Here is a 25,208-nt window from a genome sequence, read left to right as displayed (position 1 = left end):
TTGCACGGCTATCCACTTAGGAACGTGGAGCACGACCTTTGCCTATCTACACCACGTTCATAATTAGTTAGGTGCTCAATATTTTAAAATGCAAAAAACTGCACAATCACTTGCCAATTGAAATCAAATCGCATTTCGCAATAATTTGAAGGCATATTGTGGTTTCCTTCTATATACTGAAATTTTATTGTATTTGTATCGTTATTTACTTATTTTTACGTTTGTTTGTTCGTTTTCACATGCTTTTGTCTACAAATTGTATCAATTTTTTGACAATAAAGTATTTTTCTCCCTCACAATATTTTACACTGTATCGTCTACGTCAAATGATGGCCAAAAGCAATTGTTCTAAACGAACTTAACTAGTTGATAATAGTGGAATTAAAACACTAAAACTAAATACAAAAATATCAACTAAGCGGGGATCCCAAACACAAATTGAAATAATTATAACATGCATTAAGAAGAACTACTAATCGCCACTGTCAACAGCCAAACCCAAACTAAATATTCTATTAATTTCGAATAACTGTATGACTTCTTTGAAATAATTAGTTGGCTTTTTTATCTCAACGCTTCCAGGACTACGTGTTTTGGTGATACTCTGATTTTTTGCCGGTGCTAATAAGGAAACGTTGTCTTGTGAAATTTACTACTTTTGTTGTGGAAATGGCTACTATAAGCGCTGCTTTACAACTCCTTTTGGTACATCGGTTTTGCGGTCGAATTTCTCTAAAATTTTTTTCTTTAAAATTGTACTCTCTCTGCATTTCCTAGAATAGTTTCAATTACACATTCATGTAGTAATTTTTTCGTCAAACAAGTGGTTGTGGTTCTGTAGGTTCTAGTGTTCGGAAAGACCTGCTTTGCACCTCTCTTGAGAAAAGAGTCCCGATAAATTGACGTTCTGAGCATCTTAAGACGAGGTCAGTGTTCATAAGCCTTGTCTGCTTGTCGAGTAGTCATTGCATATATTCCTTGGTGATGGTATTATGTTGGACAGTTCGGAATATCATCGGACGTGGTAGTATCTGGTCGAAGTTTCTGATCAACTCTGGACCTATGAGTCGATTTGCTCTCATCTGTACTGAGTCGCATATCCTCAGGGTATGCATGAGAGCCGAGCTCCAAATGTGTAAGCAATACTCCGAAGATGAACGAATCTGAGCCTTGTAGAAGATTAGAAACTATTGCGAAGTATATAGCTTTTTGGTTTTGAAAGAGGCTTCCAGTTTTTGTTAAGCTGCTTTAGCTATTCGGCCACGTGACTATGCCATAGCATGTTACTCCCAGCCTCAACACACAATAGGTGAATTTGCGCATCTTTTATGTTCAGGCAGGACCAAATCCTAAGCCACAATGCCAACCTTCTTTGTAAATACAGCAGCTTGGTTTTTTGCTGCATGAACTCAATCAGATTGCTTCCACCCCTCTCCAGGATGTTTTCAAGATGTTAGATATTAGCCCAGTATCTTCGGTGAATCTATTTCGGTGCATAATAATTTCACATTTCTCCAAGACTAGATAATATTCTTTCGAGTTTAATTTTGAATAAGCTTACTAAAATAGATAAATGAAAATTTGACATTTGACAGTCACTTTCAACTTTACACATCCTATAGTTATTAAAATGACAGTGTTGCCATTTCATGAAATCAACGATATCTAGAAATTGGAAGACCCTATATATGTTATTGTTGTATGGAAAAAATCAAGATTGGAGATGTGAGTCACCGTATTGGTGAATTTATCAGAATATTAACTACTAAATTTATTTTAAATTCTGAACTTTTACCAGCTCATTTGCTTGTATAAGTACAGTGCTAAATTCAAAATCCTGCGTTACTCACCGAAATAAAATTCGTTCTAATACAGTTTTCTATCAATTCATTCAACTTAATCCGTATATAAATAGAGTGAGATAGAAAAAACATCAAAAATATTGTGGTAAACATCATCAATCAACTATAATATCTGAGAATATAATATTTGTACAGGTACTGTGACGTATTTTTTAGGTTATATTTATGATTTTTCTTACCTTGATAGTTACTATACATCCGCCCAATGCCATTATATTAACAAGGGTGTGGTAAGAGTCCATTAACAGAGTCAAAGCATGGGTGAGATGACTAATAATTAATTCGATTATGAAAAAAGTTATTGTCAATCCTAGTACCACGTACAACTGGAAAGGTTGCATTCTTCGTACCCATTCTTTCATTGGCATAATCGGACCGTCCTGAAATACAGAATATTAAATAGTATGAATACCTTGATTTTCCTATTAAAATGCAAAAGGAATATTAAATTTCTTCATTAAAAGAGCACTCAACGATTGCTTGTATATTAAATAATGGTACCGAATAAATATCATGGCAAAAACTAAAAACATATACAATAATATTAAAAAATCAAAATAATCTAGGGAACCTTTCGCAAGAGCTCTGGTATTATTCTGAAATGCCTATTTGTTGATAATATACAATATGAGATTCATCGGCAAGTCATAAAATGTTGATGAGGGCTTTTGTAGTATTGGAAAACATATGGTAGCAGTTTTTTCTTGTTTCTATCGGTATTTTCAACGTCTAGGTTGATTTTGGTTAATCGAATTAATGTCGATTTATGAACTTTCACGCTCTCGCCCGCGCTGACGCCGTCGCTCGTATTCAACATAAATTAAATAGATAACGAAGTGAAATTTATAAACACAAACGCACGCGCTCGCGATTAAGTACACGTCGAGTTGGAACTTTATGTTCGACGCTCCCGTTCCAGCGCCTAGCGAATTAAAACAGATATCCAGGCAATATGACCACGTATACAATGCAGCAATAAACAAATTCAACCATAACTAGGATAGAAACAATATTAACAAATCTCAAAAATATTGAAGCTTAGAACAAATCAAATAAAGCTGACATTTTTCTTCGGTAATTATCTAGATTAGATTATACTCCTCCGATTTCGTTAAAATTTTAGTATGTTTTAGAGAAAATTATGCTGAAAAATAATTTATACATCATAGTTTAGCTTTGCATGTCTAATCTAACCTAACCTAACCTAACCTAACCTAACCTAACCTAACCTAATCTAACCTAACCTAACCACTAATTATAACTAAGAATATTGATTGAATATCAATCAATAATCAGAAATACACAATACAAAATACAAAATTCATAGAATTTTATCTTTTTCATGGTCAAACACGAATGAAAAACAAATATTGATAGATTTACTAACGATAGTCGTATGTAAACAAACTAGACTAAATTCTCTGCAAATTTTATGATACATGATGTCATCATTAGGTAATGAAGACATGCGAAGCTAAACTATGATGTATAAATTATTTTTCTTTTTCTGGAACTTCAAAGTTGAAAACTATGTGAAGGGATGATTTCCGCGCCCTAAATATAAATATCAAATTTTTCAGCATAATTTTCTCTATAACATACTAATATTTTAATGAAATCGGAGGGGTGTAACCTAATCTAGATAATTACCTTTTCTTCTACTATGCAAATGAAATGTTAAAATACGGAAAATATTTTGCAACCAACGAAACAAATCCCCAGTGACAAAGGAAAGTCGAAAAATTTATAAGTAGAGTCCAACGCGAGCTTGATTGTAGTGCGGGCGCGAACATATACGAGTAGTTCGTTCAATATCAATTGCAGATTATAAAAACCCTTGCCGACAATTCATAGAAATTTATTATTTTTATAAATACTTTGAAAAATATGTATATCTTATGCCAGAAAATATTCATTAAAAAGTAATCGAATCATTATAAATTGGACGGCATTATAGGCCGTTATTTAGATAGATGCACTTAATTGTAGTCCTACTTGAAACTTGGAAAAAATCAATATTAAACCTCATTAACTTGCTACAACTGAATATTAAATTATAAAACGTAAACAGACTAGAAATATGTACCTGCCTTCAAGGGAGTTTGGTTTAAACAGGGTACCAGACGTGAACTGAGCCTTTTTTGTACCCGATTCGTCTATCAGAAGTTCGGTAGTCTTTTATCTGACGTAAATAATCTTGTCACCATAGAACTAACCTTGACGATTCGGTTATTGCCATCCGTTTATTCAGTTTTTTGTGTTTAAAACCACATATTTACGCAATGTTTCTAAGCTGTTATAATTGTATTCTGGATAATCTGCTACCTTTTGCTGTATTACCTACTAATGTTGCAACCCTGCTCTCCTTATATAAATTGTCCTACATATAAATTCTTGAGTAGCTTTGTCAACCGATTTCAGTTTTTCTTTACATGATTTAGGTTCTGTGAATGATCCACAGCAGCTTTTTGTGACTACTCGATAAATGGGAGATTTACGAATTAAATAAATCACACCAAGCCACGCCAATGCTTATCGCAGAAGGTCTAGCAGGGATATTTCAAAGAAATTGTGTGCATCCTCCTTGTTCTTTTCATTGGTAAACAGTGGAGATGATGAGTGGAGTGAAGGCTTGTTAGATGTTTACCTAATTCTATACGGAGAGTAAACATTATTTTTCATTTCTTAATTTGACATGAGTGTCGTGCGTAGGGTTCAGGGTTCAGTAAGTGGAGAAATATCGATGATATTTTAGCTGCGACGAGTAATTGAAAGCAGTATGGATAGATGAAGCAAGTGGAAACTATAGCATAGAAGTCCGTAATTCCCTACCCAGTGTTATTTGTCGGTTAAGTGAAACGATACCGAGGGATTGGCGATGTTAGATGATAGAGACGTACAAGAGCAAAGGATTCTATATAAGACCGTCGTATTCGCTTACGGACAGTAGGAGATCGCAAAATTACTGCATGTCAGTTGGCAAGTGAGCTACATCGTACACAAAATGTCCCTGTGAGTTGCCAAATAGTGTATAACAGATCACGCGAGTTTAGCCTTTACGCTCGGAGACCGCTTTCGAACACTTAAACTGAGGAAAAGACAAGAATGGTGGAACTATTCTCTTCACGGATAGATCCCGCTTTGATTCTCATTCTTATACCCCTCGCGTTCGTGTGTGTTGGTGACCTGGAAATCTGGAGTCTTACTGCTGTTACCAAGGAGGAACAGTAATGGTGTGGGCCGGTATTGGAAAAGGAACTAAACTCTTATTACACAATTTGATCAGCGCCAGTTGTTGTAAAAACATTCTGCAACCAATTCTGCGTTAAAATTTCGCACACATTCCGAGACTGAAGATTAACAGTTCACCTTCAATCTCTGAAGATGATAACTTGGTTATCGAAACGCGCGTCAGACAGTGTAATTGTGGCTATTGGTGTAGTGGTATTGTTAACAGTGTGTTCAGTATGAATATCACCAACGGTTTCAAAAATTCCAACTTGGAATACAGATATACCAAAAATAGTTCTATGTATACAACATTTAGCTGTGGTATATAAAATTAATATAACACAGTCTACTGCTTCATTTCATAAAGTCTCAACGATAGTAGCAGAGCAGTAGTTATTATTTATTAAATTGTAAAACTTGTTTCTTTTTGTAAATTCATAATTCACATCAGCTTACTACGAATTTCCCTGTTTTTCCGTATTTCTTCTTCACCCCATAATATATAATAGTATATATAAACAGCAATCTTAATTTTCTTAACGTCCGAGGTCATCTTTCAATAATTTGTTTGTTTACATAAAGAGTAGTCACTAATAGTTTTATTTTTGATAATATAATAATCATTATGTACAAAGCATTTGAAATATGTCAAGTAAGCCGAAATAATACCTCACGTACGATCACGACGATATAATTTATTCACATCGTAATGTACAGAATATTAATGAATTAATTTCCAGATAAAACATTTAAATAGGTTAGGATTGTATTGATAAACTTCAAGAACTTCAAACATTTAAAATTACAACAAACAATTTATCACAACAAAAATTAAGTAAAACTTTTTTAAAATCGGCAGCAAGTGAAATATTAATGCCAATTGATCGATATAAATCGGCAGTAACATCGCTATTTAGAGCCTAGGCAAGTAACTGAACTGTTATCCACTTAATTTTCGAAAGCAGCTGATTACATGTCAACCAGCTTAGTACCTTTTAACATTACGGATCATTCAAGATGGGCGGGCCATTGAGTGGACATTTTAACCACATACTAAATATCTGTGAAACAATTATAAAAAGGAGATTATCACTAAAGCCACGAAAGCCCTGATGGTGTGCAGATTAAGTTACTGGAATGGAAGGAAATCAAATAGAAGACAGACTTGCTCAAGTATGGGCGGAAAAACCCTTCATACAGGTACAGGCTTTCATGTAAAAATAAAATTATTGCAATATCTTTGCACTTTTTTTTAATTTTAAAACGGTACTTACTTGAAAAATACGCTTCGTATAATTTGATAAGGTTAAAATTATTTAAAAGTAGTAAATGAACATAGAAATATCACAATAAGTATTGTTGTTTTAAGTGTTAGTCCACTGTATACATCAAATGCCACACTTTATGCTAATACTACGAGGATGGTTCAAATATAAGCCGCAATTTTTGAATAAACGCGCGAAAAATTTATTGATGTCAAAGTGACTAGATTGGATGTTAGACTGGTCTATTATGAACCATAGAGAAGACACACGGGTTAAAACGCTTTGAGATTCCGTTCGGGTGGAGCTATCGAAATAGAGAAACGTCCAAACTGTCTGAACACAAAGGACTACAGCCAGAGTTTACCAGCAACATGGAAACATCTTCTTCATCCACCTCGCTCCAATACCACTCCGGCTAGTGAGAACATTTCCTTTAAAGCCCCCCGAGAAGCCGATCTCCACACATTTATTACCCCTCCCGCCAATGATTAACTTCTCACGCGCGATAAAACCTCAAAACCTACCAATAGGTCCCTTATAATTACAAGGTCCAGGCGACTAGCTCCCCAGTTATCTCAAGACCAGCAGTAAGTGTGTTAGTGTCAAGTTTTATATTTTATTTTAATTATTTTATGTTTTTTTGTTTCAGCTTTTCATTTCCTCAGTAAAATTCCAAGGAGTAGGCAAATTGAGGCCTTGGAATCAACCAGGAGAATGGAGTGAGTCGTTACGTGGAGTAGGCAGATTGAGACCACGGAATCACTTCTTACCAATGAACGAATAACCACCCTATCCCCACCCTTCTCTTGATAATGGCTTCAAAGCGGAAGCCGAAACGTCGAGTATTTTTAAAATTCCAACGCGGTTCAACCTTGATATGTTTATGTTTCTAAATGTTCTTGATTTTAGGTCTCTTCTGTTTCAAGATCAGTTTTTTTAATAACTTTCAAAAGATAGATGAAAATTGACGTTTCGACTAATGTTAAGTCTTTATCAAAATAAAACATTAATATATTTTCCGAGCTTCCGAATACAAGTCTTCATCATCGTAATCACCGTCTTAGACTGAAATTATGATCAAATACAATATAAGAAATATGTATAAAAGTATAACAATAATAAAATTTTACTTACAATAATTAATTAAAAGATTTTCGCTTGTTTTGTATAGTCTTAATGCTTGTATAAACTCAGAATTCAAAATTCAATATTCAAATTGACGAAATATTGATTACTTGAAATATTGATTCTGGTTACTAAAGGAATTTTTATCAATTTTTAATTCAATCAATCAATATTTCAATTAATCAATATTTCTATCAACGTCAAATTGAATATTGAATTGAATTTGAAAATTTATACAAGCAATAATACTATCCAAAATCCGCGAAAATTTTTTAATTAATTGTTGTAAATAAAATTTTATTATTGTTATACATTTATACATATTTCTTATATTGTATTTGATCATAATTTCAGTTCCAGACGATAATTACATAAGTATCGGAAGCTCGGAAAATATATTAAAGTTAGTCCACTTTCGTGTTTCGTTGCCACGTTCCCAATAGAAAACCGTGTTTTCTTAACGAAGTAAGTCATAGCAAAAGATTAAGGAGTTGGGTTTCACATTGACGGTGCATGTGGTAATCGATATTACGTTAAAAATTCTTGAATATATAATGCACATATTTTTACAAACTATAATAACTTATTAAAACTGATAAATTTAATATATACATGTGTAATATTTACCGATCTATCTTTAGCCCGGGTTTGTGTGATTTATGATAACTAATTTGAGTCAATTTTATTAGTGTGCGATTGAAGATCGGTTATTGTCATAGCCGACAAGGGGTAACTCACTAATCGTGTTGGAAGTACAGACCAACCGAAAGGATTCTACCTGGTGAACCTCATCAGGATCATTTCATAATCTGTGTTGTGAAAATGCGAATGAAAACTAATCTAAAAAAATTTCGTACCTGCGAATGTCAAGACCTACATTTTATGATGGCATCTGATACAAATTGACTTAAGACATGAAGACACACAATTAAGATTGTAAGTGACACCTGAAGAAAGCCTAGTAATTAGGATAAGGTGTGTTTTTAACATTAAATAAGTACACAGGAGATGTTCAAGTAATTATACTTGGATAATATTATTAATTCCTTAATTATAAGTTACCCACAAGTATATGTGCTTCATAGATCTCACCAAAGCATTCGACAGGGTAAGGGTAAGACATGAATGTGAGGTGGAAGACATAGTCACAGGATGACCAGAGAAAGATTAGCAATCACACGAGACAGTAAACCGGTGACACGTCGACCTTTAGGAAGACTCTAAAAAGATGGATGGATTCATAGACATCAACATCTCAAGGATGACAAGTTGGAAACTACAGGACTGATGCCTACAATACGTTGAAGAAGGAAACTAATTATCCAATAAACGGTGGTTTTACAGTAGCGGTTACATTATTTCACAATAAAAGGTGGTAAGTACCAGGATTAAGTAAATTACTATTCAGAAAAAAAATCATTATAAATTTTATCTTCAGCGTTTCTGCTCTAGTCATAAACTCTTGGGATGGCTCTGGACTTGCAAATAAATTATCCTGGATAGTTTGAAGCATAGCTGTTAAATATATGCTTGTATTTTTTCAAAGCATGCTGATACGAGTGAGCAGCTACAATCGTGTCTCGTTTGTGTCTCCACTGCTACGCTTACGCCCGCTCCGCTTTGAATACGCTCGCAATCCGCTAGTATGATGAGGCCCTTAAAGTGTGCGTAATTTCGTTACATACATACGTACCAAATATAAACACCAAATGCGATTAGGTTGATGTAGACGATTAAATCCTTAACGGAGTTGATTTACTACCAGCAGCTTCTCACGCGAAATTTGAGCGTTATTTGTTATTAAGTTTAATAACATACATTTAATTCTGAATTACAAATATAATGTTATTTCCTCACGCATGAGTGATACAGCCGCATACAGCACATTCTGATCTAGAAGGTACATTCTACTCAACTATCGTCAACAAACAAAATGTTTTAATAGAGAATACGATAAATTTATATGAATAAAACATAATGTGTGTATTTATTCTGGTATACGATAAAACAGGCAAATAAAATATACATGGGTGCGAATTATAATATTTCAACGTTTGTTGTTGTAATTATATGAAATTATATATGAAATATAGTAGCAAAATATTGTATTTAAATCTGTGTAGGTTAGAGAATGAAAATAGGAATATGAGAGAATGGAATTGAATAAAATATCTATACGTACATGGATTAATATACACCACTTTATCCTATGTTCAAAACGAGAACTATTAATGCCGAAACTACTGACTGTCTCACTGACTGACTATCATTCAGTAATCGCTGTTTTATTGCCAATTATACAATAAATGCAATACAATTGTTAAATTTCCGGTTTCTTTTTGACATTAGTTCTATTTTATTTCAGTTGTTAAATGATCACGCCGAACTTCTAACCAATACTTACTTTGTACTAAAAACAATTTTTTATCAGTGAGATTAGGTTAGGTTATCAAATTCTATTATATATATATATATATATATATATATATATATATATATATATATATATATATATCCACTAGTAAGGTCATTAGCACTATAAAAGATTATATAAGATTACATAGAACAAAGGTAGTTAGAATACATGAGACAGATACATGTATTGTTGCTACATTACAATATTTGTGATTTTTCATAAATATTTCATTTTACTAAGCATTTGAAAATCCCTTTCAATATGAATTATATTTAGAAATATAAATTTATTCAATCTTTCAATATCTCATCATTAGATTTTCACTAAATTGCTAGACAATTTTCTGCGAAAGTTATCCAATAATGTTATTATTATGTGATTTATTATGCAGTCATTGATAAACTTTCGGTTCTTATAAGGTCGATATCTTGTTGAGTTATTTCATTCCAAGTTACTTCAACTTCATGAGGAAGCGTTACTAAAGCTTGTGAGGAATATCAACAAGCTGCGACCAATTATATTCCAGACATATTTAAGACCAAAGTGAACAGCTCTAGAGTTCCTACGTGAACAATCACTAGCAGCATATTGTTTCATTTGCTGTGAATATATGGAGTGTTATATGGCGCCACTACTTCCTGAACGATACCAGGTACTTGTCTTTCCTCCCGTTTATCGCTCAGTCTAACCCAAATATCGTGCAACTCTAAATAATAATAGGATTTGCTAATACAAATCGACTTAATCCATCGCAGATTCCAAGGAGATTTATCTCTATACTGAAAGTCCCTGGCTGTACGATCTCGCCCTTTTGGTACTACGCTATTGACATTGAATGAAGATGAGTGGTGCCTTCTATCAGTCATTGATCATCTCCACTAACCTAACAATCCGATCTCTTTCTAAATCATTTAGATGGGATACAAGGCGAATTCTACGAACTCTAGATGAGAGGGCTGCTACTTAAGTTTTGAGATATGGCAACAATCTAGTAAACTAAACTAATATTGCAACATCATCATGCGATACACCATGAGATTGAAGCATACTTGGGTATTAGTTCCACTCGCATACATGCACATGAACATTTGACTTTCAAAAAGATTTGTTCGCGTTGGATACTGTTGGATCCAAAATTTCACAATTGGTCAAAAAAATGCTGGAAAAAATTCAATAGCCGTGCAGTCTATAAGATCGAGACAGGCAATCGCCTATACGGGTCTTCCAAGATGAGCCAAATCTAAGTTGTACGCGCTCGAAGCATTTCGAAGCAAATGGTCGCGTGTTTCGAAATAACTGGACATGTTGTAACCGTTTCATTAGAGTAACGTATAACGATTAATTTTGAATGCTACACCAGCATTTATTTGCCAGAAGTATTCGAAAAAATCGGGAAAACCAATCGCAGAAGACGAATCATTCTACATCACGACACTGCGAGCTCTCACACATCAGTTCAAACAAAAACGTCTTTGAACAGGCAAATCATCAAATGGATGAGTCATCTGCCATACTTCCCTGGTTTGACAACCAATGATTTCTTCTTATTCCTGCATATCAAAAATAAATTGCGAGGTCGACGTTTTTCTAGACCTGAAGAAGAGTTTGATGCATTTAAATCACATCTTTTGGAGGTACGTCAATCGGAATGGAAAAATGCAATGACAATTGAAACACAATAAAGCCTTATTCAATTATAAATATTTGTTTTTATTTGTATCTCAAAACATATGTAGCAACTCTCGTATTTTACTTGGCCCACTATTCAATACTATGATAAATCTGCCATGGATTTATTAAAATATCCTGGTGAACTGCAAAAAACCAATTTTAAAGCTTCTTTATGCAGCTTTCGATATATTTGAAAAATGGAATAACTCCAATATCAGGCAATGAAAGTTTTATCTTTAAAGGCTTAGAAAGTGGTAAACTATGAGGTTGGCCTTGGGTGAGATGTAACCGCAACTCGTGAAAAATCAAGTAGATTTACGCTAGATTCACTTTTTCACTAGGTCGAAGAACAGAAATCTCTGTACTGAGTTGAATAGATTTGTCACGTTTCTTTTAACTATTTTTGTATCTAATACTTTTTCCAAGTTAAATTTTCATGATTTTGTGATAATAAACCATCAAATATTAGAACCAAAGTAAACACAAATTCAAAAATTATTGAATAATTGGATTTATGTAAATAAACAGAAGTGAATTTCACAAATCTTCTTTGATGCCAGCTTCAAATTATCAAAAAACTTTTGCAGAGAATGGAGCAAATGGTAAACGAGGCAAAATCAACGCAAAGATTGTTGATAAATTCTGACTGTTGTTTCCGATGCCCCAGTTGCATCGGTTGTTAATAGTACATTCAATAATTTAATCAGATAGGACAGCTTATAGTGAGAGATACCATCAATTTTCTCTAAAGATTGAGCAGCACTTTATTTCGCGTCGATACGGGTTTCACAACTATTTGATCTACGTACTTTAGCCACGATCTTTCGTATATCATTGTCGTCAAGTCCATTTCCATCGCCTGTAACCATTTGTTTAAAAAATGACTCGATTCTGTTTCGTTTCATTTTTAAATGGAAACTCTAGATTTTTCGGCCCTTGATTTATTTGTCTTTTGGTATCCAGTCTTACGTGAATTGTTCACAATTGTTTTTTTGTTGAGAATATGTAAACTGCAGATCATCATATTAGGCAGAGAAATGGTTACCTTAGAGGTATACGAACTAACTAATGACAGGTCGTAACTAAGAAAACTGATAATAAATACAATAAATAATTATGGCCGGAAACTTGAATGGAATAACTGGGAAAAGACAGAACAATGACACATTAGGTCAGTTCCGAAAAGACATTCTAAATGAAAACGGAAAAAGGATAGTGCAAAGGTATGAAGCAAACAATCTGAGAATCACATGGTTATGGTTATTACCAATATAAAGATATTCTCAAGTTAACATGAATCGGAATGATAAGAAATCTACGGCCGATAACTGTCTATATAATGATATAATAAAAAGAAATAATACCACCGAAACTAAACAGGGCTCAACTAAAGAACAAACTCATCCACTTTAGGACGAGACGATAAGAGAAAGAACGTCCTAAAAGGGCCCGCATTTGATGTGATAGGAGAAACAGAAGAATCGAAAAACAAATACAAAAACAAATTATGTGACAACCGTCGCAACGATGGGAGAAGAACAAGCTATATGAGAAATGACTGGAAACAAAACACAGGAAATTCAATAACAAGACAGAATGAGGAATACAGGGTTAAGAGATTAACAACAAAAGAAAAAAATGATCAATAGCAAAATAGATGACAAGATATCAAACAACAAATGGGACAAGTACTACTGAAACCTATTTATAGAAAATAAACAAGAGTTTATAGAAATGGAAAATATAAATAACGGTAATCCAAAGGCAAATCAAATCCAATTAAAGTCCGTAAAACAATACATTTACTTAAGAATGGAAAAGCGGCCAGATAAGGAGGAATTGCGCAGGAATTCATCAAATACGGATATGGAAAACTACCACGAATTCTACGAAACATGTTCCAGAGAAGTAATGAACGGAGAAAACATACCGGAAATATGGCAACAGGGATATAGGTAGTACATCGCTTTTTAAAACAGAAGATCGCAAACTACGTGAAAATTATCGTGGAATATGTGTCATGGCTTTGATGAGAATAATATACGGAAGCATGCTTAGAAACAGGATTGAAGAACAGATACAAGGTGAAATAATGTAAATAATATAAATAATTCAACAACTCCTGGAAAAGAAAGCCAAAATCCAAAAGAAACACCTAGCATTTATCGACCCAAGGCTTATGATACAGTGCCCAGGAAATAAATATGGAAAGTAATGTCAAAAAATGGAATCTCTCATAATATAATACAAGTAACAAGAAATCTACATAACGGAAACTGGATACAACACCACCAACAGTGTTGTAAAAACTAAAGGACTTCTACGGGGAAGTTTCTACTCTGTTCAAAGCTTTCATACACCTTAAAACACTTATAATCCTTAAATTTTGCGAATAACCAAGTAGTAATAGCACAGGATGTGGGGAATCCGAATTAGATGCCGAAGAAGTTGAAGGAGGAGTATGTGAAAGAAGGACTTGAAATAAATTTTGAAAAAACAGAGTATCTGGGAATGATGGATGAAAGAGTAAATAATCTAGAAGTGGAATTCAAATTTACGATTTACCATCACTAAGGACACAACAACGGAAGAAGAAATCAAAAATAGCCTGAGATAAAATCGAAGATGCATTTAACAACTTAACCCTATACTATGGAATATATACATTACAAAAAAGACAAAACAGAGATTAAACGGCACAAAATTTCAACAAAAAATACAGCGCTGAAAACTGGGTGATCAATAAAAGAAATGAAAAACGAATAAGTACACGAATAAGCTAAAGTAAGAAAATACCACATAAAAAGAGTTACCGACTGTTTTATATTATTTCTGACATGTGCAGAGCATTCTATAATGCGATACAACATTTTGTTTTCAATAAATACAATTAAACGATTTCAAAGTTCTCTAAATAAAACATGCAACATAAAAATTGTATAACGAAACAAAATGCCCTGTTAAAGAATAATTTATAAGAGTTCTTTATTTGTATATAGAATTCTAAGGCACCATTATGGAACTGCTATAGAATTTTCATGAGATTGCTGTGTAACTGTGTTATAAAAACTTTTTAAGATCTGTGAGAACGATTATTCAACAATTCTATAATTGCTTCCTGCAGACCTTACAGAGCAGCTTGAAAAACTGAAAAGTTCTATAGAATGGTGCCCATTTTTATGTATAAGTGTTGTAAGAACGTTTTGAAAATGTTTTCGCGTGGCGAAATAAGTCGATGAAACAATGAGAAAAAGACAATTAAAGGACGGTGACTGGCAGGACTAGAATAACTGTAGGACACGATTTAGAAAAGAAATCTTGGAATTATAGTTAGGTAAAGAGTTATCATTTCCAAATTTGCTTCAATCCTCAATATCTTAGTTCTAATTCTAAGTAGTCATCAAAGACTAGCCGTCTTGGTATATAGTTGAAGTACGTCAATCAACTTATAAGGTTAGCCGACAAGGAGACAAGTTTTCGGAACGAAATAGAGCAAATAAATCCTGAAATTGCTGTTCGTTTAAGCATATGAAGGTTTTCTCAGTTCTCAACCTATTAAAGAAACAAGACATTTTTTTCATAATCCTCTTTATTTTTCAAGGTAGTCTCCTTAAGTCTACACTCCTCGTTACATGAAAATCTCTCTCCTATTAGTGAAATTTTGAAATGAGGAAACAGATGATCACCAAAGTGTGAAAAGGTGTGTTGTTATCATGGAAAACCACTATCTTTTTCTTTAAATTCGGTCGCTTTTTTGCAATTTCTCCCTTCACCGTATCAAGCAATGATATGCATGTTTTACCCTTTTTAAGATTATAAATGAACACTTTCCCAAGACTAACTCAAACAAACAGTCGCCATCACCTTTCCGACCGACAAAGCCAGTTTTTACTTTTTTGTATCAGGTTTGCCCTTTGAAATACACTGTTTTGCTTTTCAGGAGTGCAATGTTGAATCTAGTTTATGCATCGACACCAACAATAAGTCTTATTTTACTTAAAACGCTTCAATAAGGCCTGGAAAATGTTCGTTTGAATGCGATTTTAGTTCAAAGTGAGCACATGCACAGATTGATTACGCATCTTCACAACCACTCACTTATACGATTGTCAAACAGAGTTCCAGAATGACTGAAAGGTTTTTCAGAATCTCTGTGAGCAAATATATTCTTCTTTTATTGATAAGTGCTGATATATTAAGTTTAAGGTCGGACTACATAAATTTAGATAAGCTTCTGCTTCGGTTTCCCCCTTCGGAAGTAAGATGTGATCTTCTGGAATCTTTATTTTAAAATTAGAGTAATTTTTGAATGAGTAAACGAATGACAATGCATTTTGATCATTGAACCTTGAAAAACGATCAAAAAATAAATATTCAGAAAACCACAATTAGTCATAAAATAGAACCAATTGAAGTGAAACAAATTTTTGTAAAGAAAATATTCAAATTTCATTGAACGATTTCCTGTACTGATCTCGGAAGTCTTCGCAGCTTTTCTGAAACCCACTAATTTGAAACTAAATTTGTTGGCATATACGAATCTAGTAAAGCTTTTTCATGTGGCAATCGCGAAACTATTTGTATGATTTGTATTTTTTGCTTCCGAATATTTCACACCACATTTGACTAGCTAATAATTTCCTGAAATGTTTGTATTTCACTTCAATTATTCACTTTGCCCTATGTTCAAATTATCTTGTATTCATAATTGATTCTTTTTTTTATTTCTCCAGAAAACAAGAAGGTATTGATTTGAAGATACCAGATACCAGTAAAAAGTATTTATTCCCAAATTCAATATTGAACTTAAAACTTATTTGTAGTTAGAAATATGTATTTTTGGCATTATCAACAAATAAATAAATAAATAACATACCTCTAGAATATACGGTAACCTCAACAAACAAACGGAAATTGTTTATAAAATTCCACCGATAATATATTCCTTCTTATCGACTAACTTGACACTAAAATACGACCATGTCTTGCAACAGCAGCCTATTCAATGTTATTATTATTCTGATTTCCCCCCTTAATGCGATAATTAACAAAATTTAGTATTGGGGCGGTGTGCAACCATGATATACAATCAAGAAATATTTTCTATTCACTCATCTTTCAATTCTTAAAGACGAATTAAATCTTTAAAAGTTTCAACGTATTCTTATCTCTTTTATTCAACTATTGAAATAATGTCAGTTCAGTAAATACAAAACTTTAATACCATAATTAAAATATTAAACAGTTTTAAGATAATTTTAATCAAAAGAAATTTATAATGAAACAATAAAAGTAGTGTGATACTGCCTGGTTGTATTTTTTATTATTAATTTCGGTTAGATTAGACCTGTCCGAGGTTCGCAAATATTAATTCAAATGTATCACCACATTAACGTTAAAATATAAATGAAATAAGTCGTGCGCCAACCTTGCTTGATCGCCCTCGAATATTCGAGATGACAGCCACAATTTTATAAAAACGATGAGTCAAAAGGACGAGCAAAGTTGGCCAAAACTTGTTCTAGAGTATCTTCGCAAAAAATAATAGTAAATATTTATCATCGATTTTATAATTACCGTTAGAAACCAAATTATTCCGTTAACCTTTAACTACACGCGCTTAATATTTTAACGCAAGTACACGTGTTTTAACACAATAAATGAAAATGAGTTAAATAAGAACAAATATGTACGCTTTAAGTTTTACTCATCAGAACTTTTCATAAAAACTAATGAAAAATCTTTGATCAAATAAAAATGACTACAAAATATGTATTTTCACACAAATTGTACCTTACGAAACATATTATATTACATCTACACACTAAATTTCATCTGTTATGTCTCCGTTATTGTTGCCTTCTGAAGTAATTACTTTGCATACCGATCTATGGCATACATAACACTTCATCGTTGTCACCCTAATTTTATACCTTCCACAAGAAAAACACCTTCCCCGTATTTTTGCTGGTGGCTCATTTTCAAGCCGCTCTTCTTGAGGTCTTTTATATCTGCTTAGAAAAAGACGAACATCAGAAGGTAATTTCTTTATATCTGTTCTTTCTTCAAGATGTGGCGTCATGAGTTATATAGATAATTCTTTTAGGAAATGTCTTCTAGATTTTTGGGCCTCATTAATGTGCGTCGCGTTATATAAAATTTAGCATGATAATCTCCAGCTTCTTTTTTTCGGGATTAACTGCAGAATCATCATGCATAGTAGAAAGGATTATAACTATTCTATTGTTTTTTTGGCACGTATGACACAATAGTGACGTCTTTTTGGAACCCAAAGATAGACAGACTTCTTTGATTTTAATGTGTAAAAACTATGATGCCAGTTCCGTTTTATTTTTGCACATTGTTCCAGCAATTGTTGTTTTATCTTTTAAAAGATTCACAACTAAAAGGTAGCTTGTATAGCAATTGTTTTATGTTTCTTTCCTTTCCATGGTTGCAGCAAACGATGCATTATATTATCTGGTGTCTTTGATTTCCTATGGACCTTCTGGCTGTTGACCACAATAAACCTCCAAATTACTTACATAAAAAGTTTTAAAGTCACAAAATACAAACACCTTTAGGCCATACTTTGTCGGTTTATTCGGTATATACTAGCATATGCGTCCAAACTATAGTTATTTTTGCAGTTTTCTACGAAACGATCAAGTGTGAATCCATTTGCAGCAAGTTCTCAAAACATAAAATATGAGAACGTTTAAGCAATGTAAATAACTTAATCGAGAACAAAATATTTTTTTTATTTCAGCTCAACATTTCTCGATGGTGCTAGACATTGGAACAGTAACAAAAATTTTCACACAGGTCTATTACAAAACTTTTACTATACATAAATTATGTTGGATTATATTTTGTGGTATAGGTTGGTATAGTTCTGCCAATATCAATTGCAGATTATAAAAACTTATTTAAAAGCCCTTGCCGACAATTTTGTTTCATCTACCATAGGCGTAGATACCTCATTTTATGAATTTATTATTTTCATAAATACTTTTAATAATCTTGAACGAGTATTTGTTGAGAGGCAATCGAATGAATTAAAATATCGTAGTCTTTCTTGGAACTTCGTTAACTACAACTGAATATTAAATTATAAAACTTAAATAGACCAGTAAAATGTACCTGCCTGTAAGGGAGTTTGATTTAAATAGGGTACCAAACGTGAACTGAGCCCTTTTTGTACCCCATTCGTTTTTTTTCTGAAAAACAAAATTTCAAAGCAAAAACCATAAAGGAAAATAAATTCTTTGCAAATAAAACTAAAGAAAAAAAAAACATTTCAATTCCAAAGTATCTTTATAAATAACAATGGTAGTCAGAATCGTCTGAACTAGAGTCATTTTACCAAAGCTCTTGGCGGTCTGCTGCTAAAACTTTCTATACGAGTTCTACAACCTGTTTACTCAGTTCTGGAGACTGATTACATTTTCGTAATTCTGATTTTACGTTTGCCATATTAATTCTATAGGGTTAAATCTGTTGAATATAGTAAAGAGGTAGTCTGAGAAGAACTCTGTTCTTTGTACAGCATATAATAAATTTCCTCTTACTTTAGACCTTTAATAACAGTAAGCAATTCTTTGTTTAATGGGGCCTTTTTTACGATCGCTGACAGGAAAAGGAATATTTTTTTCAGACATAAATGCTAAAATTTGAGCTTTGGAACATCTACTATTTGGTATCTTAAGGAGTTACCGGCAGTGTTAAATTGCGTTGTCCATAAGAATTACTGATTGTGGTGGAATGTTAGGTAAAAGCTGTTCATTAAACCAATTTTCAAATAATTCTGCTGTCATATCTTCATGATAATCAGATGCAAAGTTTTTAATTATTTTAGTAGATATTAATAAAGCATTAAGCACGAAACCGTCTTTGCTTCCAGCGTGTACTAAAATAATGCATTTCCCTTTAGAGCATTGCCCATTCAAACAGCAATTTTTACTATTGTCAACCCAACTGAAATTTACTACATCGTGACTGTCAAACCATGTTTTATCTAGATAAACTATGTGTCTATTAGAACTTCTCACTACACTGTGCAATTTTATTGTCTTCATTCGCCCATGGTCTAAAGAACGCCATATTTCTATTTATATAAAGAAATTTATGAATTTGATAAGTCTCACCAAGCCACGCTATTGCTTATCGCAGACTTTCTAGCAGGAAGATTTCAAAGAAATTGTTTAGATACAGCTTAGACCAATAGAAATGCATTCATATTTACGATCCGATGTTTTCATTGGGAAACAGTGGAGATGATGAGTCCACATGGACTGACGGTTTGTTAGATATTTACCGAATTTTATAACATTAGTTTTCATTTTTTAATTTGGTATGAGTTTCATGCGTCTTTATGAAATATTCATTGATCCTCGCATAACTGTCTTCTGCAATTGATATTGGAAGAACTATAGCTTCGAGGAGCTCCAAGATTTCCTTGACCTCTATGGAACAGTTAAGTAGTTAAGTGTTTTCTTAAGGTTACGCTTTAGACTAAATGTATGTAGGTTATTTTACGCAGTCGACGAGCATATGCTTGACGTGGAGTTAGGAGGTTTAATGCGTTGTTAGAGGCTCATTTGGCGTCATGATCTGCAGGTCCGTTTCTAGTGTTTCCAGTGAGTAATAGAAGCTGTTATGTTACGAGCAATGAGAGTTTGATAAATGTTATGTATGTTTTGAACTATTGGGTGTTCCGTATAAATAGTTTTCATTAAAGATATGGACGAAAGAGAGTCGACGATATATTTATGGGAAGGAAATATATTTTTGAAAACTCGAGAGATGTAATACAGTTCGCAAGTGTGAACACTACACGTTTGAAGTGACTACGTAATCATCACTTGAGTCGAAGGATTTTTCATGAAGAATTTCTTGAAATGTTTTCTTGAAAAGTGAGTTAGAAGCTTCAAATTTATTGGATAAAGTGAATGAGGTAATGATTATAGGAATATATTTGGTCCAAGTAAGAGAAAAAGGCAAAGAAAGTGCGGAGGTAAAAGAGAGACTGGTATTTTTGAAAAAAGGTGCGAGCAATTGACGATTATAAATTATAGTTATTTTCAGTTAGTAAGGAGGAAAGTAGTAAGAAGCGATTGAACAAGATTGAAGGATACCTGAGCTGCATATGAGGGAGAAGGCATTATCGTATTAAAGATAAAGATGACTTATCAGTTTCAACATAGAGGTTGGCAGGGCTGGAACGAATAGCAAATTATTTAAGCAACAATTGCCAACAAATTAGAAATAATTCCAGCCTCTCAGAAAGTAATTGCATGATGGTTGGACCATGTTCATTAACATTTATTAAAAAAAAGCACGAAACAGTTGAAAAAAGCTAATATTTAGATTTACTTAGATAAAAGCACTGATCTGGCAGACATTCGTCACCTTGTTATTTTTATCCTACAACTGAAAACAGCTTCAAAGTAGGCGATAATATTATTGATCTTATTTCTCTCCAACTGTTAATAAAGTGGTGTCAGACTTCGAGGAATTCGATGAATATTCTTTATTCTCACTGATGGAGTCCTAGATTTGATAAAAACTGAAATTGGATTTGCAGGACTCTTGAGACTTGTAACTTAACACTGATATTCTTTGGTTGGGCATCGGAAACTGATATAAGGATTCATCATTATACAGAAGGAGATTCCTATTTTCCTGAAATGGTATGGTTTATATTTTTTTGATTTGATGACAAATGTCTATATACACGATTTTAATGTAGAAAATAAGTAAATAATGGTACCTTCTTATCTGAATTTTTACTAAATTTTAGCGTAAAAACGAATACAATACATCATAAAATTCAAATGAGTGAACTTTACGACATTAACCAATTATTCTGTATCTTAGTAACTAAGACTACGGAATAACTTTTATACAAAACTGTCTATATTAAGTACCCCCTTTTATTTTTAAAAAAGTAGTACGTTAAATATAAGGTAAAGACATTTCTCCCTCAAATTTATATAATATACAAGGTGTTGCATAAAAGGTGATTCTGTCTCTAGGATACATAGAAAAGTGAAAAATATTTGGGGTTTTCTCAGTAAAAAGGCGTTGAAGAAAACAAAATTATACACATTTCTTACGATTTTGTCGAAACTACAGGCAATATTGTATTGAAATTATATACGAATTTGTTTTGGTAGCTGATACATCCAATGATTTTGTTTTTATGTCTGACTCTCATAGAGGGCGCTAGTTACGCGGTTAGGTTAGGTTAGGTTAGGTTAGTAGTATTGAACATAACTTTTTCAATATTAGATTTATCAAGCAAAATTGCGAGAGAACGTAAACATCACTTAATTTTATACCAAAAAAGTACTCTTGTATAAAACTCGATACTGTGCACCTTATTCGGAATATTTTGATTTGAAAATTATGGAGTAATAACCGATACCATACTGGTATGAAGTGATGATAAATATATCAATTGAACAAAAATAACCAGATGAAAATTTATAAAAAGTCTAATAACATAAAATAGAATTCAATTAGAGTAGGATAAGGAATTATCATTATTATTATTATTATTTATTATTATTATTATTATTATTATTATTATTATTATTATTTATTATTATTAATTATTATGACTAAAAAATATTTGTATTTCGGGTACAGGCGTCATGTCATATAAACTCAAAATAATCAATATAATAAAGAGTTACGTAGCTAAATGAATAAGGCCTTTTTGTCATCTTCAACAGAAAATTTCACTTCCTCTGCCATGACTAGCGTTTCGACAATTGACCGGTAAGATTTTTGACATAAAGTCACAAAATAGCTGAAGAATATCTTGTGTTATTGGTAGCGAAATATTTATCACTACATTTGACATACCCAGTTCAATTAGGTTGATTTTACGTTAATAAGGTGGTAACAGCAAAACATTAACTACGTGTTAAATTTTAGTGAATGTTGTTTACATAATTGCAATTGTTCTACTCTTGTATCACTATTTCTATGGGGGAGTTTACTGTTTCCATTTAGCTTTGAGAAACGGTTCCTTTATTCTTGATTACTAGCTGCCAAATATATCATTCTTCAAAAATATTAGCAGGCATTTCTTAATAGTAGTTTTGCGTAAATATGAAACAAATTTTAACAAGCATCTATTAAAAAATTCTTCATCTCTTGCAATAATAGTATATAACTTTACTTTGTAAAAATCTTCCTTCTAGAAATTACTGGTCTGCATTTGTAATCAGTTTAACTTGCTACAAAATATTTTTTTAATAAATGTCCATTTCCATATTTGATCCAAATGTAAAATAATTTTATACTATCCTTTTAATTTTATAATCTCACTTAAATATTGCCTACTCAAACAAATAATTACACTACCGGTCAAAAGTTTTTGCTCACCCCATAATCCATTCAATTAATTTCAATATAATACACTCTAACAAATTTCTCTTCAATATTGTCAAGCGATTTCACACACCAAAAATAAAATGTCCGTTATTTGTTAAAACGAGCGCATGCTTACATTTTGTCGGTGAATGCGACAAGTTCAGCTTGCAAGTTTTGTTTCTTTAAGTGTAAATCACTTCTTCGGTGTTTATGATTGTAGTTTAGTCCCAGTTAGTCCTGTGAGACCCAAGAATGTGCTGCGATTTGTAATTTTAAAACCAAGACATATTTTTGTGAAGTTCTTATACAAAAATTCAGACTTGTTGGTTTCAAAATATGTGAAACCAAGTATATTAATCACAAGTCTTCATAGTCTAGGCCAAAGTAACCGTACCATTGCCGGTTAAATATCTCGACGTTCCGTTGACAAAAACGTGAAAGAATATGTATCCACCAGGAGCTTTGTACCGTACAAGCTCAGCAATGTCTTCAAAAGTGAACGTTCTGGTCGATCAATTCAGGCGGTTACTCCAGAAAATATCAGAAAAGTGTACAAATTGGTTACATCTAATCGTAAATTGAAATTACGTCAGATAGCTGACGCTGTAAAGATATTAGAAGGCAGTGTATTTACAATTATGCATGAACATTTGACTATGAGAAAGCTTTTTTCAATTTGGATGCCGCAATTACTCACAGTCGATCAAAAACAACAACGTGTTGATGATTCAGGACAGTGTTTGGCCATGTTAACACGTAATAAATTAGATTTTTTGCGTCGATATGTGACAATGAATGAAACATTGATTCGTCAGCTCACTCCGGGATCAAACCGATCATTATCTGAGTGGAGTGCAGCCAGTGAACCAAGTTCGAAGCATCCAAAGGCATAGTCAGCTGGAAAGGTTATGGCTTCAGTATTTTGCAATGCGCAGGGATTATTGTTCATCGACTATCTCCAAAAAGGAGAGACAATCAATAGTAAATACTACATAGAGTTGTTGGATCGTTTAAATGCAAGAATCAAGAAAAAACGGCCCCACCCATTGAATAAAATACCACTGTTTCACCAAAACAATTCACAAGTCGATGGCAACGATGGTAAAATTGTATGAATTATACTTCTAATTGCTTCCTAATCCACCGAATAGTTCGGATCTGGCACCCAGTGGCTACTGGCTATTCGTTGATCTCGAAAAAATATTCGTCGGTAAGAAATTCACTTCACATGAAAAAGCAATTGCTGAAACTGGAACCTATTTTGAGCCAAAAGACAAATCTTTCTACAAGTAAGGCGTCGCGAACTTAGAGAATGATTTTATTGCTCTTGAAAGAGTTTACAATGATGAATAAAATGGATGTTTGGCAAAAAATGTGTTTTCTTAGTTGTTTCTCAGTTGTGTTAACTATAGAATAATTCGAAACTAAATTAAGCAATCTCAGTTTTTATTCACCCCCCTAGAATTTCAGTTGAAAAGGAATAACGGATTGAAATTGTATGGTTGAAGTTTTCCAATAAACAGTTTTTTAACAATACTATTTAAAACAGAAAGTTTTGTTACAACTTCAATAATTGAAATTAAATTCGTGGAACCAATTCAATGTACACTTTCTATTTTTGTTTTTACGATTAAGTAATCAAATTTTGTAATAATTTCGGCTTCAATTCTAAAAAGTAGCGGCGTTTTTGGACTTTGATCACAAATTATAAAACGAGTTATAGGCTATAATTTATTTAAAGAACATGAATTTAATTCATTAAACACCTATCACACTTTCTCTAGTACCTGTTTAATTGATTATTAGAAATATTACTTGTTTATAAAAGACGAAGAGCTACAAATTATCTTTTAAAAAATAAATCAAATCAACTTACTGTCTTTTCTTTCTGTGTACTACTTTCCATGATGTTAACTTTTTATAGCAAAAAATAACATAATAAAAACTTCATACAAACAAACCATTATCACATAAAAATTATTTATCTATACTATACGGAAACCAACATCGCGTTCACTCAACAAATAATATCTAAGACATAACTCTTCCAAGTCCCACTTAAGAACCAGTACTAAAGTATCTTGATATTGATAAATTTTATTCAGTCTGTTCGTTCGCCCCCTCTCACTATAAAGTATGGCAGGTTGAATTATTTTTATGTTTTGAATATTGTTTTTCCAAATGTCACAAATTCCTATTCAAGGTAGCATTGGTGTAGAAAAGAGGAACGAGTTAAAGTATTAAAAATCACAA

At 32.7% G+C, this 25,208-nt stretch overlaps 1 protein-coding gene across 3 annotated transcripts in view; it reads right to left on the bottom strand.

Annotated features, from left to right (window-relative positions):
- Positions 1 to 25,190, bottom strand: part of LOC130897001 (uncharacterized) — an 85,345-nt gene extending 60,155 nt beyond the window's left edge. Inside the window, exons 1-2 of one of the 3 annotated variants that reach the window (XM_057805460.1) lie at positions 24,832 to 25,190; positions 2,042 to 2,242 (exon numbers count right to left, since the gene is read on the bottom strand). In XM_057805460.1, coding sequence (XP_057661443.1) covers positions 2,042 to 2,242; positions 24,832 to 24,861 — 231 coding nt within the window. In that variant the 5' untranslated portion in view covers positions 24,862 to 25,190. Of the gene's footprint in view, positions 1 to 2,041; positions 2,243 to 9,665; positions 9,882 to 16,446; positions 16,665 to 24,831 lie in introns of those variants that run through there. The other 2 variants (XM_057805462.1, XM_057805461.1) reach the window with 2 other exon arrangements.
- Between the last annotated feature and the right edge of the window lie 18 nt (positions 25,191 to 25,208).

This window comes from Diorhabda carinulata, chromosome 8 (genome assembly GCF_026250575.1).
Source record: "Diorhabda carinulata isolate Delta chromosome 8, icDioCari1.1, whole genome shotgun sequence".
In the NCBI taxonomy this organism is placed as follows: Eukaryota; Metazoa; Arthropoda; class Insecta; order Coleoptera; family Chrysomelidae; genus Diorhabda; species Diorhabda carinulata.
Note: the sequence above shows the minus strand (reverse complement) of the source record. Positions and strands in the feature narration are given on the sequence as shown.